This window comes from Amborella trichopoda, chromosome 6 (genome assembly GCF_054954075.1).
Source record: "Amborella trichopoda isolate Santa Cruz 75 chromosome 6, AtrichopodaSantaCruz75HAP2 v2.0, whole genome shotgun sequence".
In the NCBI taxonomy this organism is placed as follows: Eukaryota; Viridiplantae; Streptophyta; class Magnoliopsida; order Amborellales; family Amborellaceae; genus Amborella; species Amborella trichopoda.
The window spans coordinates 39,530,232-39,548,095 of record NC_142341.1 but is presented as its reverse complement, the minus strand read 5'-3'; the positions used below and the strand labels follow the sequence as shown (position 1 = coordinate 39,548,095).

The following is a 17,864-nucleotide window of genomic DNA, read 5'->3' as shown; positions in this document are numbered from 1 at the left end:
CATCATGGCATGAATCACTTATGGGAAGCTCTTTCACTACTCCTATGATATAACCCAATTTCCTCCGGCTTCTTATGAACATTTTGGCAAATTGGGACCATTCTAAGTAGTTAGTCCCATCGAGCTTAACCGTAGTAATTATCAATCTTGGGTGGTCAGATTAACTGCTTCCCAAGGAAATATTGTGCCCGATTTCTAACATTTTCCTTCTCTATCAAACTAGAATCCCTAAGGCTCTTTTTCAAGGTACTAATTCCTTAGCTTCAAATGTGAGATTGTTGGAAATGTGAGGTTGTTGGAAATATGAGGTTGCTAGAAATATGGTGTTGCCAGAAATATCCGGTTGCTGAAAAAGGAGGAGTTTGGGGTAAAAACTTACTTACTGGTAGAGGAAAGCTAAATGATCACGTTCGAAATACAAGGTTACTGATACACCACAACTTCAAGCTCAAGAAGTAGGTCACCCGAAATAATGGATATCCTAGGTTTTCACTCCTTGCTCTGATACCATGTTAAGATTGAGAGAGAAGAGAAAGAACGTAATATTCAAGCACAAGAGAAAGAAAATATAGATGTTTTTTTTCACTCTCTACAAATCGTGGGGCAATGTGCCCTATATATACATAGATCCCTATGGGAGTTAAATACGTGTAGGTCAATATCTATAGGAGTTGCAACCGTTATGCATGACTATTACAGCCCATTATGTATGACTACCCCATGATTGTTACAGTAAAGAAATGCACGACTGTTACAAAAAGAATCCATAAAAATTATTGTATGCTTAATGTGCAGGGGTCCCATAACAGTCACTACAAAGAGAATACATGTCACTCTTTGAAGGTACCTGGGATCTGCCAAATTGTAAAAGAACCACAAATAAAATGTAAAATAACACTGAATTACTTATAAACAAGGTGAAATATTGAATCTCACTCACGTGTAGCTTAGCCCCAAAGAAATGATTTAAGGATAATCAAAGATCAAAGTCAGATCGAGGCAACAACTAAGAGAAAACTAACGGAAAACTCAACAAGATAAATAAACTCAGAAGGCCCCAAAACTATCTGCAGTATTAACACAAAACACTTACCGATTAAACTATATAAGACCACAAGTCATAATTAATCAATGAGATGAACACAACATTTTTCCCCACAGATTCAGCAAACCAATCTGCCAGCTCCACGCCTTAGCAATATAACACAATTAAACTATATAGAGCATCATATGAATATAATGGCAACCAGTTCAATCGTTTTTTTTCTTTCTTTATCCTTTTTTGCCCCCATAGTGAAAAACAAGATTGAATTCAATTACGATTATACTGGCGTCAGCCCCAAAAATGTGACACAAAGAACATCACGGTTCACAAGGTTAAAGAAGTGAGAATGAAAGAGGACGTTCTCATTACAAGTGGAGGACATCATGAGGTTCTCGTTATCCCAACAAGACCTGACAACTTAGAACAAACTACATCCGCATATGTGTTCATTTGCATTCCAAAGGCAAACATACTTATATGTTCTAGTTCATAGTGATCTATAGGAGTCCATAAAAGTATCATCACAAACACAATCTGAATTGGCTCACCTTCACCTCTACAGACATCATTGGGACTTTCCGAAAAACATCCCTCAAACTGCGGCGCACTTGGATTTGAAGTCCTTGGCCTTGCCTTATCATAGGCTTCCCTAGCACCCCGTCGATTCCGACAGCCATATTAATACCCTGAATCTGCAATTACAACAGGAAGGAAGCCATAAAGCCACTAATTCATGAGAGAGAGAGAGAGAGAGAGAGAAGAAAGACATAACACACAAAACATGTGCAATACTAACCTCCGCATGAAGAACATCAAGATGAACTGCAGAAGGATCTTTCTCCTGGCATCCATGCCAACTGAAACTGTTCCTCACTTGAAGATGGCCAAGATCAAGCTGCATGAAACTGAATTCTGGGGTAATTAGACTATGAACTCTATTTCCAGAAACTTGGGACAAAGATTAACAAAGAAAAACTTAGAACACTAAGTAACTTCGAAGTTGTCTAGGAATAAATAAGCCAAAACAATATTTCGTCTTTTTTGTGCAACCATCACATTACTTTGAGAATTTGATATCCATGCCCATACATAACAGAAGACACTAGCAAACTTATTTTGTAAACGGAAGTGATACATGGTTTTACTTAAAGGTTTTGGAAACACCTGTGATTTGGAATCATCTAAGGAGTCGGAATCGCGTGTATCAGATGTTTCTTAAACTTGGAATCGTTGTTCGTACGATTCACAATTACAAATCGTGATTCGCACTATATCGGAATTGTGATCCAATAAATTAGGAATCTTGTTTCCTATTTGTGAGAATCTATGTCCCTTCATGTTGGAATCAAGTTTCAAACCTATATGGAATCACACCTGACCCCACATAGTTTAGTGGATTATAGAATCGCGATCCAATGAGATTGGAATCGTGATTTCTACAAATATAAAATCGTTATTCCTAAAATTCTAGAATCGTTGTCCCCTTCAACTTGGAATCAAGATTTTCACCATTTAGGAATCAAGATTCTCCATATACTGGAATTGCGCACCAATCCCCTCCAGTATATGAAAGAAGTATTCAAAAACTATTTAAATTTTATCAACTATTAATAGATTAAATTTTGGTGTGCATATATTTAGTCCAATTACCAATGTCAACCTTTATGATATCTTTGTCAACAACCCCATACAATGGACTCGGTCTACCAACAGCCGTTCACCTACAAGACCTGGAGCGGGTCTACGACATACAACTAGTGAGAACAAGGGCGAGCTTCCTCTATCGCCTTTCCTTGAATTATAAATAAGTAGATGACATAGAAATTCTTCTTTGCTACTTTTGACTTTCGAAAATTGAGTTATTCAATTTAAGTCAATTTTTGATATTTAATGATAAATTTACCCTAAAACACCATAGGGCACTTCGCTCATATTCTTATCCTCTTATTCTACTTGAAGAAAAGCAATGATAGTATATCATGGTACCCATCATATCATCATCATCATCATTTTAGCCTTTTTTCAATTATTTCGGGTCGGCTACATGAATCCTAGTTCTCCATTCGGCTCTATTAAAGGTCATATCCTCAATGAGGCCATAAGTTCTCATATCTTTTCGGACTACTTTCAACCACGCCCTTTTGGGCGTACCCCTTGCCATTTTCAGTCCTTTCACTTGAACTAACTCGCACCTCCTAAAAAGTGATGTACTTGGTCAACGTCACACATGGCCAGCCCACCTAAGTCTACTATCTCTCATTTTATCGCGTATTGGTGCCACGCCTAAATTCTCTCGAATAGATTCATTTCGAATACTATCCCTTCTTGTCTTACCACTCATCCATCTCAACATCATCATCTCCGCTACACTCATTCTATGGGTATATTTCTTTTTGTCTGCCCAACATTCCGCCCCATAGAGCAAAGCTAGTCTTACTGTTGTCCTATATAACTTGCCCTTCAGCCTCATTGGTATGTAGCAATCACATAAAATTCCAGTTGCACATCTCCACTTTGCCCACCCAGCTCTAATTCTGTGTGCGACATCTTCATCGATCATTTTCTTGAATTATTGACCCAAGATATCAACAGTGTAATCCTTTTCGTACTTCCTGGCCGTCAATCTTAACTAGTTCCTTGTCTCTACTCCTATTATTACTGAAGTTGCACTCCATATACTCTGTCTTAGTCCAACTAATTTTAAAACATTTGGATTCTAAAGCATCCCTGCAAAGTTCTAACTTTGTGTTGATGCCGTTTCGGGTCTCATCAATAAAAACTATGTCATCTGCAAACAACATGCACCATGGTACCACATCCGGTAGGTGCCCAGTAAGTCGTCCATAACTAAGACAAAGATGTACGAGCTCAATGCAGGCCTGTGATGTAGACCTATTGTCACTTAAAACTCACTCGTCTCACCACTAGTTGTTCTTACACGAGTTAACGCTTCATTGTACATGTCTCTTACCAAGTCGATGTAGTGTTTAGAGACGCCTTTCTTTTCCAACGCCTGCCAAATCAAATTTCGAGGTACTCTATCATAAGCTTTCTCAAGAACAATTAAGACCATCATTTACCATATTTCTATAAAGACCATCATTTCTATCCTTGGTACCCATCATCTATTAAACAATATGACATTAGTACCCACATCATTTACCAAAAATTATTAAATTTGAAGTAAAATTTTTTTTAGTAATATTTATACCCGGTAAGAAAAGTAATATGGAATTTGAAAACAAGGATAGAAATTAAAAAACAAGAAATAAAAAATTTCACATATTCCCCATATTTAAAACTTCGATTTTAATGCCATGTGCAACAACTTCAAATTCACAATTCCTAAAAATTTTGAATCAACGTTGCCATGTGCAACAACGTTAGATTCACAATTCCTAAAAATTTTGAATCAACGTTTCGCACAAGTAGAATCACATTGTTGTGTAGCTAAGAATCAAGATATTTGTGATATAGAATCCTTATTCCAAACAAAATGGATTCGCAATTACCAAAAATTTGGAATCAACGTTTCGCACAAGCAGAATCGCATTGTTGTGTAGCTAAGAATCACAAAGTCTGCGAAATGGAATCTTGATTCCAGGCTTCCAAGAAGCGAGATTTATAAACTAAATTGAATTGCATTTCGAGAAACTTAGAGACGCGATTCCTGTCTTTCAGAATCGAGTTTCATCTTGCGAAATGCAGAATCGAGAATCCGAAACAGAATCGCTACCCCAATGGGCGATCCAGGTAACTATAGGTTTACTACTATATAACATAATTGTAATTCAAGACTCTATATGCCACAAAACAATCAACAAATTCAAATGATGAAATTATGTTTTAAGATATCGCGAGAAAGAAAAAACTCCTAACTTAATGAGGGAGAAGAAGAAGAAAAAGAAGCTCGTAAATCAATGATAACAAAAGAAAACATAAGGAAATCAATGTACACTAGACAGCTCACGTAATCCATCTCCAAGGGAGAATTTCCAGGTAAAAAGGCCTTCAGAGTGGGTTTTCCAAAAACTATACAGTTACAATATCAAAACAGGATGTCTGCAGAAACCACTCATACAAAATATGCAATACCAACACTTAAAACCTAGAGAATGCTTAAAAAAGCCTCCTCCTAAGGTTGTTACATATCAACAATAATCAGAGTGGGTTTTCCAAAAACTACAGCTGATTCTCAATAACCTATGTCACAATAATATTCTAAAAGAAGGTGTATATCATGCTCCCGCAAGAGCATACTGTACGTTTACTCCCTCCAGTATTTTACCACAAATTTTTAAGCTGAATTATCCACAATAGAATCACCAGAGAAGCATTCCCAAATAAAAAGAAAACAAATTATGAGTTCCTCAATACTTACATTTCACTGTCCAACAATTGAATAATCTCTATTCAATATATATATATATATATATATATATATATATATATATATATATATATATATATATATATATATATATATATAGATACATACATACATTATATATAGATACATACATACATACATACATATATGATGTTGGTTGCTTGGTTGAGGAGGAAAGGTAGGGTTTTACCCAAGGGAGTGAATTTATGAAATGCTTCCCACAGGAGCATATTATCATCAAAGATAGCAAACTCCAAAACAAGCCTACTGCTGGTTTAAGCATATAAAAGATAATTACTGGCTGTCAAACAACAAACCAACATAATGACTCTAACTTTATCAAACTGATAAAAAAGGAATTTAATCAGAGTAATGAATCAAACATAATATTGGAACAGTCTAGCGCAAAGGTAGATGCAAACTAGTGGGAGTAAGGATTCAACCATTTAGGTCAAGCATGATAGAAAGAAACAAATGATAACATAAGTAAGATTTTTTAACAGGATAATAATGCAAATAATAGTAACACCACCACCACCACCAACACCACCACCACCAAAAACAACAACAATGACAAACAACAATCTTTCTAAAAAAAATAACAATAATAATGGAAACCTGTAAAGCATTAATTTCCTTCAATTTGACAACACCGTAGCCATCCGTTATTGGCATTCGTTGCATACAAATCAAGAACAATAACAACAAAAACAGCAGCAGCAGCAACAACAACAAAACCAACGGTAACAATAATATGGCCCAGGAATATCTACATAAAGGGATACCCACTCTTTGCTCTTGGAATTTCGTGGCACAATTATTATTGGTGTGTCCAGTGACAAGTCCAGCTTTACAGCTGTGGCACCATCTATCTCGTATTTCTGAATCAGCCATTCCACACCACCAACTTTATCCACAAGTCGAATAGCTTCCTCAGTTTGTGGATTGGCGAGTTCCATGAAGTATGAGGTTATCTGTAGATCGCATTTTTCCAGAAGTCTATGATTAAATCTTTTGATATAAAACTACTCATTAATCTTAACAATCCAAAACTCAAAAGGAAGAAGAAATTCTTATAGCCTCAATAAAATAAAGTGTCTGTTTAGAGTGCGGCCGCAGTCCAATTAATATAGGGCAGTGGATAGCACCATTCTGGCTGCCACACCAAAACATTTCCCAAGACAAAATATCAATCGTTTTAAAATGTTGAATCATAAATAACACTGTCAATAATCTCTTCATAAAGCAATCTCGCATCCATAAACAATGAATAAATCTCATCATGAGAAAATGAACTGCGATTAAGCAGCAGCTTATCAAAAAATATGACTTACATGGATGGCACGGTAAATAACATACCTCCTGAACAAATCTGTAGAGGAAAACAATACGCACTGCAGAAAGTCGTCCACTCAAGCTATACTCATATCCATCATAATCATCATCTTCAACATTGTACGACTGAAATGTGAACTACAGAAAATAACAAAAAAACTTAGCCTCAAGACAATTAATGAAATGCTCCAAAGAAAAAATTGACCCAAGTTAAATACTAAGAAATTCAGATGGGAAACACTCATCACCCCCAAGAGGAATGCTGACACTTCATATGTAGTTGGATTTAGGGGAAAATAAGCACTCATAGTACAAGAGCCCAAAATTACCAAACTATAAATCAAACATCCAATCATGTATGCATTATTTTATGCATCATTGATCTTATCAAAATTCACCAATCATAAAAGCTCTAGAGCCAAAACAGAGTACCTTAATAAGTGACTCAGCTCCCTGATCACGTATGTCACAAAGCCATCCCCACCAATGATCTGGACCGAGAGACATATCACAAAGTCTCAAATTACCCAAGGTCCCTTCAATTGAAAGAGAGCCCGGATGAACCTAGAAAAGCAAATAACAATTAAGCAATAACATTAACAGTAAACACAAATTTAAAATAGGGAATTCCAATTGTCCCCCATGTTTTGAATATTGCTACTAAAGATTTGGGTAGTAGAAAGACAATGGCCTTGTAAATTGAAAATCACGTCATGAGGTGAGGACTAAAAACACTAGTAAGACAGAACTTCAAACAATCCATACTTCAACCATTTTCTTAACTAGAAGTAATTGACCTAGCCGGGCTCAAGTAAAAAAAAAATTAAAATATGATACTAGGTGTACAACAATATGATACTAGGTGTACAACATGCAACAAATGATTCGGAGACACATACAAAACAAGTATAAGAAAATGCAAAAAGGTCCACCAAGGGAAAACGGAATAATGTTGCCATAATATTCTAAAATACAAGACTAAGGTTCTCATAAGAGCCTAAAACTTATGGCATGACGCTTACAATACACATCAATACAGGTATAGATATTGGAAACTGGAAATGTCTGTAACTTTTATACAAGATTAAAGACAAGTGCAAAGAAAAATGCCAAAACAAATAAAACATATAAACAGCACAACAGAATAAAAGTAAATAGAACTACCTAACATTACCCAAAAATTGAAAATGCCTAACAGCCTCAAATTGTTGTAACAAGTCATGTAAATGATGTGCTAACATAAACTATGTCATGACACAGTCGTCCAAGGTATGTGGAGAATGAGCATGAGAAGAGCAGATGAAAGAAATATGAAGAGTTGAAAGAACGAAATACTCTAACTTCATGGTCATGAATCCTTTTTATGCTTCCAAGTACAGGTGCATTGACTAAAATACCAATGGGCCCCCACAAAATGACTTACATGAACATAATATGGAACAATGACTAGTTCGTAACGTAGCCATTGCAAAATCCACAAATGGTATTAAGAAGCAATTACAGGGAGACTCCTAATGAAAATTCCACTCAAAGATGTGGTGAAATTCAAGAACATCAGTTTGTAAGCTAGAAAGTGATGCAGAGCCTTAGTAACGATGTCCATCCCCTAGGGCACGCATGCCAAATATGATCCAATGCAACCTCATTAAACCCAGACTTGATGACCAACATGGGGGACATCAATCTAGAGTTTTCAATATGAAGGTGGACATTCTTAATTTTGACTCAGGTTACTTTTAAAATCAGCAGGTTGTAGATTCGGATTCAAGTCAAATCTTCAATACATGCTCAGATGAACAAGAAAAATCTCTTAAGAGACCTGGTCTATGATAAGATTTAAGATGAAGATTTCAAGGATATTAAAAAGGTGGAGCATTCGAGAGATATAGAGCATTGGAATCAAATTAGCACAACGGAAGCGTGGTCGACTCATAAACTGTAAATTGTGGACTTGGATTTAGAGAGTAATGAAATAGATGTCAAGAAGACACTAAATGCCCAGATAATAAGAGTTGCCAGTTTCCTACATGATTTTCAATGCGAGTTCAAGGCTAGCTGAATTTGTTAAATGTGCATCAATTCCTCAATATATATATCAGAATCTGTTTCCTGAGGATTTCTTTTACCACTAATAATCATTGAACCAACAAAGAAGGCTGAAGAAGGTGGTTTTGATTATGAATTCATCTTATGACACTTCAAAATGCCGAGTTTTCTCCGACCAGGGAAGACTAATGCAGGACAAAGAGATCCATACCTTAAATTTTGTTTAACTTCAAAGGATGTATATTTAAATTTAAATTTTCATTTTAGAAATTATTTTTAGAGTTTTAAAATTTTTGAAGAGATCCTAGGGTTTTTTAAAATTTTAGTATTTCAGGAGTTATTTAGAGCAGTTAGAGTACTAAGTGTAACATTTTGTTTTATTGCGAGTGAAAAATGTCATTACGAATTTTGTTTCAATTAGAACTTTTTTCTATTAGAACTTTTATTTCAATTACAACTTGTTTTAATTAGAACTTTTATTTCAATTAGAACTAGGAGTTTTTGGGCTCTTAATAAGGTATTTTCTTATACAAAGTTTTTGGGCTCTTAATAAGGTATTTTCTTATACAAAGTGGTCAATGTAGAGAATTTAGAATAGATAATGGAAGCCCGTCCTGTACTCTTCCTCCTTAATTTCCCAATCAATAAATTATTTGATTTTCTTCCATGAGAAATTTTTTCTGCATCAATCAACCTCATAGTGTTTAGAGCAATCAAACAACATTGAAGCATAGTTGCTAGAAACGCCAGGGAACCCAAATTGTTTTGGGAATCGAAATCGGGGGATTGCAGCGGTCTAGAAAATTCCTGTTTTTGGAATCATTGTCCGTACAATGGGAATCACAGGGAATGAGATTCCTATTTTTTTTGGGGAATCGAGAAACGACCAAAATTGAATTGACATTCCACCACATATGGAATCAAGATTCTGATTTATGTGGAACTGAGATTCCTACCTCCTTGAAATCGACCCCAAGGAATCGAGATTCTGAAATCTTAGGAATCAAATTTCCAATGTATGTGGAACCGATATTCTCACCAGTTTAGAATCTAGATTCCGACATATTTGAAATAGTTTCTGATGTATATGGAACTGAGATTCATGCCAGTTTGGAAATGTGATCCATATTAGTTTAGAATTGAGCCTGATCCCAATTGGTAGTCAAGATTTGTAACTCTATAGAGTCAAGTGAGAAGCCCCATAGAAACAAGTTTCCTATATCAACGGTATCTCGCGCTTTATGGACTTCGAACCTATTTAAGCATTCGATATCAAATGTTTCGTATTAGACTTGTACAAGGGTTCCTAAGCATTCGATATCAAATGTTTCGTATTACACTCGTAAAAGGGTTCCTCATATTTGAAATCAATGTATTGATTATTGAAATTAGGGTCAAGTAGTCCACTAGCGAAATTATCTACGATATAAATGTTATCCCCTGTATTTCTCAATGTTTTAAAAAATAGTCCGCCCGACGTCTAGGCGGCCTAGACAATAACCACCGCACATCCAAGCCCAAGTGGCCCAACACGGGCGAATGTACCTAGGTGGCACCCAGGACGGCTCAATGGGCGCTCAGCTCCCAAGGTCGTAGGCCCTTTTTCATTTTTCAAATTGGCCAAAGGGCAAACGGGGTCATTTTGAAACCCCCAAGATAGTATAAATATATGATGGAGGTTATTTTTAACCCCCAAAGTGAAAAAAACACAATCTCTATGCTAAACGTATTTCTGTGAATCTAAGGTAATTTCTGAGAATCGAAAGTATATATTGTGGATTGTAAAAGTTTCCTTTTCTCATTGAAATTAGTTTTAGGGTGCTATTAGAAGTATTAGAAGACTTTTGAGTTGGTTAGTAGCTCGATTGAGGTAAAAAACATTGAAGACCAGATATTGTGCAAAAAAGGTCAGTTTGTAATCTTTAATTGAGTTTTATTTTCTGATTTGAGATGTCTTCTACGAGGTCTACTAGGGGTGGGGATCCAGAATGGAAGTATTGTATTAACTCGGACAAAAATGATAGGAATAAAATTATGTGCAATTTCTGTGGACATGTTTCTAATGCCAACAAATAGATTTAAGAAACATATTGTCGATATTAGCGGTGATGTTGCCCCGTGTAAGAACTTGTAAGGAAAGAAATTTATGAGTACATTGAAGGTGAAAAGGCTAAAATAAAATAAAATCAAAGGATATGGCAGAATTAAAGGCAGGGTCTATGTTTTTTATGATGGTATTAACACTAAAGAGGATGAAGAGGGGGAAGAGGAGGTAGCCATGGTTGGTACTCCAAGCTCTACGGGTAAGAGGACTTATGGGTCTAAGAAGCCTTGTATGAGATGGCCCATTGATAGTTTTTTTTACACCTAGCCCCGAGGCAGTAATTGAAAAAGGGAAAGGAAAGGGGGAAAAACAGGTGACACTTGAAAATAGATTTAAGAAGGAAGACAGGGGCCGGTGATTCAGTATATTGCTCGATGGTTATAACATGCGTGTATTTCTTTTAACACCACTCGCTTGAGTAGCTTCCATACAATGTTGGAGGCAATAGGGCAATTTTGGCCAGGTTTGAAAAGCCCAACTCCATATGAGATTGGCGAGCCGCTACTAAAGAAAGAAGTTGAGGTTACTCAGGAATATCTCAAGCCCCATAAGGAGGAGTAGGCTAAATTTGGGGTTCTTTTAATGACTGATATGTAGAGTGATAGGACGAGTACCATGAATTTGTTAGTAAATTGTCCCATAGGTATAGTTTGTTTGCGATCCGTTGATGCTTCTAGTGATATTCATTGCTTATTATATATTTTCTTTCATTGATAAGGGCATTGAGGAGGTCGGGGAGGAACTTGTAATTCAAGTGGTCACAGAAAATGCTGATCCCAATCTAGCTGCAAGTCATTTGCTTCAACAAAAGAGTGATAGGAGGAGTACCATGAATTTGTTAGTAAATTGTCCCTTAAGTATAGTGATAGGAGGAGTACCATGAATTTATTAGTAAATTGTCCCTTAGGTATAGTTTGTTAGAGATCCGTTGAGGCTTCTAGCGATATTCATTCTTATTATATATTTTCTTTCATTGATAAGGGCATTGAAGAGGTCGGGGAAGAATTTGTAATTCAAGTGGTTATAGAAAATGCTGCTCCCAATCTACCTGCAGGTCATTTGCTTCAACAGAAGAAGCCTCGCATATTTTGGACTCATTGCGCTACACATTACGTACATCTTATAATTGAAGTTATTGGCAAGTTAACTACTATTAAAGGAGTTCTTTCTAAGGTTAAGGAGGTTACAGTCTTCATATACAGTCACACAATTACCCTTAGCACGATGCTCAAGTTTACAAAGAAGAGAGAGCTAGTGAGGCCCAGGGTCACTAGATTTGCCGCTGCTTACCTTAGTCTAAAGAGCATGTATAGTAGGAGGATCCCATTGAGGTCCATGTTTGCTTCAGAGGAGTGGAGTAGGTGTAAGTGGTCTAGAGATGCCAAGGCAAAGAAGGCACGGGATATTATTCTTCATGGGATATTATTCTTTCTAAATATTTTTAGCGTGGCGTAAAGCATGAGATAGTAGTATTTCTTCCTTTGGTGAAGGCCTTGCGCTCGGTTGATGTTGATAAGCCTTCCATGGGCTTTATATATAATGCACTTGAAAGGGCTAAGAATGAAATTGCAGAGAATTTGGGCAATGATGAGGCCAAGTACGACCCAATTTGGGAGATTATAGATGCCAAGTGGGATAGCCAGCTCCATAGACCATTGCATGTAGTGGGATTCTACTTGAACCCAAAATTCTTTTATGAAGATGAAGATATTGAGGCAAAAGGTACAATTATAGATGGTTTTAACGAATGCCTTGAGAGACTAGTTTCTGATCCACATATCCAAGATAAGATATCAACATAAGAGCTCATTTTGTATAAGTGTGCTTTGATGTCATTTGGGAAAGATATGGCACTAATACAGAGAAACAAAGACGAACCAGGTAATATATTTTGTACTTTTGCTGCCTAGTTTTCTAGTTTTCTTTCAACTTTTAGGTTCCTAAAATTATATGTGATAATGTTAAATATGTAAATTAATTATAAAATTTGTCCACGTATTGCAGCCCAATGGTAGAGACAACATGACAATAACGCTCCACACCTCTGGAAGATGGCTAATTAAATCCTGAGTTTGACAACTACTTCTTCAGGTTGTGAGCGCAATTAGAGTTCGTTTGAGATGGTATTTTTATATTTTATATGCTTTTCTTGTTTACAAGTTCATCTTTCTAATAAACATTCAGAGAAGATAAGAAGATCATAGTAGTCTAGTACTCATGCATGTTTACTTATAGCTGCAAAAGAAATAGGTTAGAGCAAAGGAAGCTCAATGACTTGGTTTATGTTAGAGAGAATCAAAGGCTCAAGGAGAAGAAAAACAAGCCAAAGAAGGATCTCGTCGCTTCGAAAAGCATGGAGAATGCATCAAATTGGCTGGTTGAGGACCCTGGTACTAATAAGGTCATCCCCGAAGAGGGTTTGACCTGGGAAATGGTCGAGGAGACTTTGGGACGAGCTTCTGATCTTAAGAGGGCCACTCGAGAAATGACCTATGTTGATCGTTAACACTCATAGAGGAAGAGAGAGAAAGGGGAGGCAGATTCAAAAGAATCTATCGAAAAAGAGGAATATGTTGAAAAGGGCAATGATTTTGATGATGACGGCCTCGATTTGATGCAAATGATGCAAGGAATAATGATAATGACTCTCACTCTTATTGATTCCTCTCTCTTCTTTTATAGTATCTTTATTGTGCTATTTTGGTTTGGGCTTTAAACATTTGGATTGTGGATGTTAGATAGACATTTTTTGTCGTTTTGTACTATTTTGTTGTGTGGTTTTATACTTTTGAAAGTAAGTTTGTTGAAGACTTGGAGTGTCGGAGACTTGAATGTTATTATGGTTTATTTTATGGATATGGAATATGGAGAATTGGAGAGTTAAGTTATTATGGTTTGATTTTTGAAATTTTGAACAAGTTTATTCTCAACATGCGATATGCCGATATGTCATATGTTTGTTATAAAAACGTATGTTACAATATTTTCAAATGCAATAAATTACAAAATTAACACAAATCTATTCACATATGTGTTTGAACAAATACATGTATATATCTTAAAAACTTGTACTACAGGGGACCCAAGGTTTTGGGTGCCCGCTTGGACACTGGGCCCCGAGCCGACCGCCTAGCATTTTTTGAAACCTTGGTATTTCGAAATTGTGATCTTGACTTCATCATTATACAGACAAAAAACGATTTTCTCTGTGCTATGGTATTTACTGTATGTGTTGTAGTTACCAATTATACTTTAAAGAAGCACTATTATAAATGTGATTCGAACAAGCCTTCGCACTATTAGAAGCATTTTCTACTCCAATTACCTTTAAAAAGTAGTAACCATTTAAGAAATTGGACATTATGTAATTCGAATAGTTTTTTATTTATTTCGTATTTATCATTATTATTATTTTGCTTACATTCACATTATGCCATTGTGGTAGGGGAGAAATTCAGTCTAAGCATCAAGAACACACATGGATACATTATTGCCTGAATTAAAAAACAACAGATGGATAGAGAGAGATTTTGACATCAAGCAGGTATCTTATGGTGGTCGAAGCAAAATATCATGGTGATTGAATCACAGTTCCCTGCTCCTATGAACGGAGGTGGTTGCTCCGTTATATGCATGCTACCTCTGCCATAGTCGCGAGTGCTTTGATGTGTAGTGTAGCATCTTCGCACTCTATATGTTGTAAATTCTAGATTCAAAACCATAACGAATCAAGATTCATTACATGTGGAATCAGGAATCAACAAACATGGTATCAAGATTCAATAAATGTTGGAATTGATGTTCGAAAAATTTTGGGGCCAAAATTCCACAAATAATGATTTCGAGATGAAAAATTTTGGGGCTGAATTCAACAAATAATGGTATCGAGATTCCTAAAAAGGTATGAAACTAGATTCCTAACGTATGGAATCTATATCCTAAATTCCAGGATACGGTTTCTATAAAGATCCCTTGTCAGAATCACTGAATCAGGAATCCGAACCTGAATCGCAACCTCTGCAAAGAGATTCCGATAACTCTGCATTGGACTACAAGCCATCTCAATATTTTGTCATACGCATAGGCATAGGAAACAGAGATCACCAATGGGACACTACACCCAAACAATTTGAGAGAGGCAAAAGGCAAAGCAAACTACTCAGCTCTTATGCAGCACTTCAATTCCGCATCTTGCTTCTTACACTTCCAAGAGTTACATGACTGGGACAAAACAAAAACACAATAAAATGTGGAAGCAAATGAACAGACAAATTGGTTTTGACAAATGAAAATACCGTCAGAGGGTCTAGTCAAGATCACACAGATAAGTAATCCTTGATTAGACGAAAGCTGCTACCAAAAAGGAAGTAAACAGATGCATCATACATAATGATGAAGATGATTGATGTTAAGAGAGTGAGCAAGCATGAATGAGTTTTCCCCTTATGAGGATACGCAGAATGCTAGAAAGTGTATAGCCAGTGATACAATAAGTATCACGTCAAATGTTAAATGATGAAACTCCATCAAAAGAACCATCAAGAACAAGATTACGCTTGCCATATCATCTCAAATGAACTATCCATGATGAGCCTATTGTTATGACCAACACCATTGAGATTGTTATGAGGTATGGAAATAAAACTACAAATAGAATCGATGCAACCAAAGTTCTAAGCATAACTGAGAATACCAACTACACACAACATTGGTCAAACTTGGCCATAAGGCAATAAAACATCAGGAAAGCAACAGCATGAGTGGAGATCATCGAGTGAGGATGTACATCTTTCTGGTCTCTAAATTATTTAAATATTGCTACTTTTTCCAGGTCTATGGTAGCTTAATATGAGAGTATTGAGAATTCGGGTTTATAATCCCAATTTAGTCAAAACATTGGGCAGATGAGTCATTATGTAAGATTTAAAGAACCATGGGCTCCACTGCAAGACCAGTAAAAGTACTTAATGAGCATTTGAGAGTAGCTGTTGGCTGAAATTTTGCACAATTGAAATTCACTCTTTACAAACCCAAGTTGGGAATTTTTCCTTGTTGATTTCTCAGCCTTCCTTGCCTTCTAACATCTCTGTTTCGACCAATAATTTAATATTATTTGCACACCAAACCTACATGAATATATCAATGATTTTCAGTGTGAGAATATTTTAATGCCTACACACAAGCAACAACACCCTACACACAAGCAACAACACCATATGGACAACATATATGGCGAACAAGATATCACAATCTCCAATCAAACATATATTCAGTGCATTCATGCAAACTGACAAAGATAACCATGTAGACACATATAACCTCTGCACATGTCGCACTTAATCGGACACCCGAGATCACATGAACAAAGCATACCAAGATCCAAATGCCTAGAGGCACAAAGATTTCCTGCACACAATCTATCACACCAATGAAACAATAATATAAACTCAATAAACCTCAGCCACAAATCCATCCCAGTATATTTTATCAATAGTGTGACATTATGACACTTAACGAGACGAACTTCTTTTATTCAGATTAAAATAATATCAAAAATTTATGAAGTCAAATAACAACTCATGTAAATTAATGCAGAAAAATAATAACACTACGTAACTTCATATGTTATGCTTTCCACCTTAAGTTAACTGCACATACAAATGGAGATGGTGCCCAAGGATGTTGACATTTATTTTAGATAACAAACATTATAAACAAAGCAACAGTGATCTGAAAAGCATTCCTTACTTTCAAATCCAGCCGAAAGCTTTCTTGTACAAACATTGCAAGAGGTGAATCATCCTCCTTGTTGAGAAATATACGAACACTGTCAACATCCATAATCAAATAGAAAACAACTCGAGCTTTGCCATAACCCAGCAACCCTTTAACAAATGTACGCTCAGTTGCTTCCACACTTTCCGCATCTTGAGTTGATTCAGTAAAAGCAGTTCTGACCGTAGCATTTGCATCACTTGCAGAATCCAATCCAGCATTCAAGATACTCAAATCCAACCCAAACCCAATAAGAGCAACAAGTGTGGGCCTATTGCAAAAGAAGTCCAACCTTGACATTCGAATGTTCATCTGACATGTTTTAATCAAAACAAAATCAATATTCCAGTATATGAAGATAGCACAATGATGTAAATAACACAGATAGCCTTGTCAAATAAGCTGTACAGAATCTAAAGGTCAATAGAATACCTGCATATCTGTCCCACTGTATTTAGGAGAACCAGGATGCCTCGTCAAAAGGGAAACAGACACAAAATCAGATATATCACTGTCCTGAGCCTCATAAAACACCTCTCCGCTAATATACTTTCCACGCACCTGACCACTGTCATGAAATATGAAACTGTTCATGGGACTACTTGTACCACAGCACCCAGCGATGTCAATGGGATCAGAAAATTCGCTAGAGGGCATCTCAAGATTATTCAGTGAGTTAAAGCCCAGATTCGGCATGGAAAATTCCGGCAATGCGTCCTTAAAATTATCATCATCTTCCAACATTGGCTTGGACAACTCTGCTCCTCTCGGTGAGCCACAGTGGGCATTAACAGTGTCATCTTTCAATACGGAACATGCTAAATACTTTATAGATCCTGAGAAACGGCCTTGAAGCTCATCTTTGATTTTCAAAGAATGCAGCTTCATTTTTACAGTCAGGTCACCTCCCCAATGAACAAGATTTAACTGCAGACAGCCAAAACCTTGCTCAGAACAATATCGCAACAATTCAAAGCTATAGCATGCAAACTAAATTAATCGTATTCTTCAAACAAAAGAAGGATTAGAATAGAAAAACTAAATATATGGAAAGTGAACTCAAAAAGAGTAGCATTCACAAGAAAATGTACACCTTGAATAATATAAATCACAAGTAACAACAGACAAGTTTACAATGCAAACAGTAATATTTCATTTCACTAGAAACT

The 17,864-nt window shown here is 36.3% G+C and overlaps 1 protein-coding gene across 7 annotated transcripts in view; it reads right to left on the bottom strand.

Moving 5' to 3' along the window:
* The window catches only part of LOC18430003 (calcium-dependent lipid-binding family protein), a 169,149-nt gene that overhangs the window by 77,002 nt on the left and 74,283 nt on the right, over positions 1-17,864 (bottom strand). For 6 of the 7 annotated variants that reach the window (XM_088870658.1, XM_088870665.1, XM_088870660.1 and 3 more), the window contains 7 exons: positions 17,128-17,622; positions 16,669-17,007; positions 7,203-7,334; positions 6,795-6,908; positions 6,225-6,409; positions 1,842-1,950; positions 1,594-1,737 (listed from right to left, as the gene is read on the bottom strand). In XM_088870658.1, coding sequence (XP_088726784.1) covers positions 1,594-1,737; positions 1,842-1,950; positions 6,225-6,409; positions 6,795-6,908; positions 7,203-7,334; positions 16,669-17,007; positions 17,128-17,622 — 1,518 coding nt within the window. Of the gene's footprint in view, positions 1-1,593; positions 1,738-1,841; positions 1,951-6,224; positions 6,410-6,794; positions 6,909-7,202; positions 7,335-16,668; positions 17,008-17,127; positions 17,623-17,864 lie in introns of those variants that run through there. The other variant, XM_088870664.1, reaches the window with a different exon arrangement.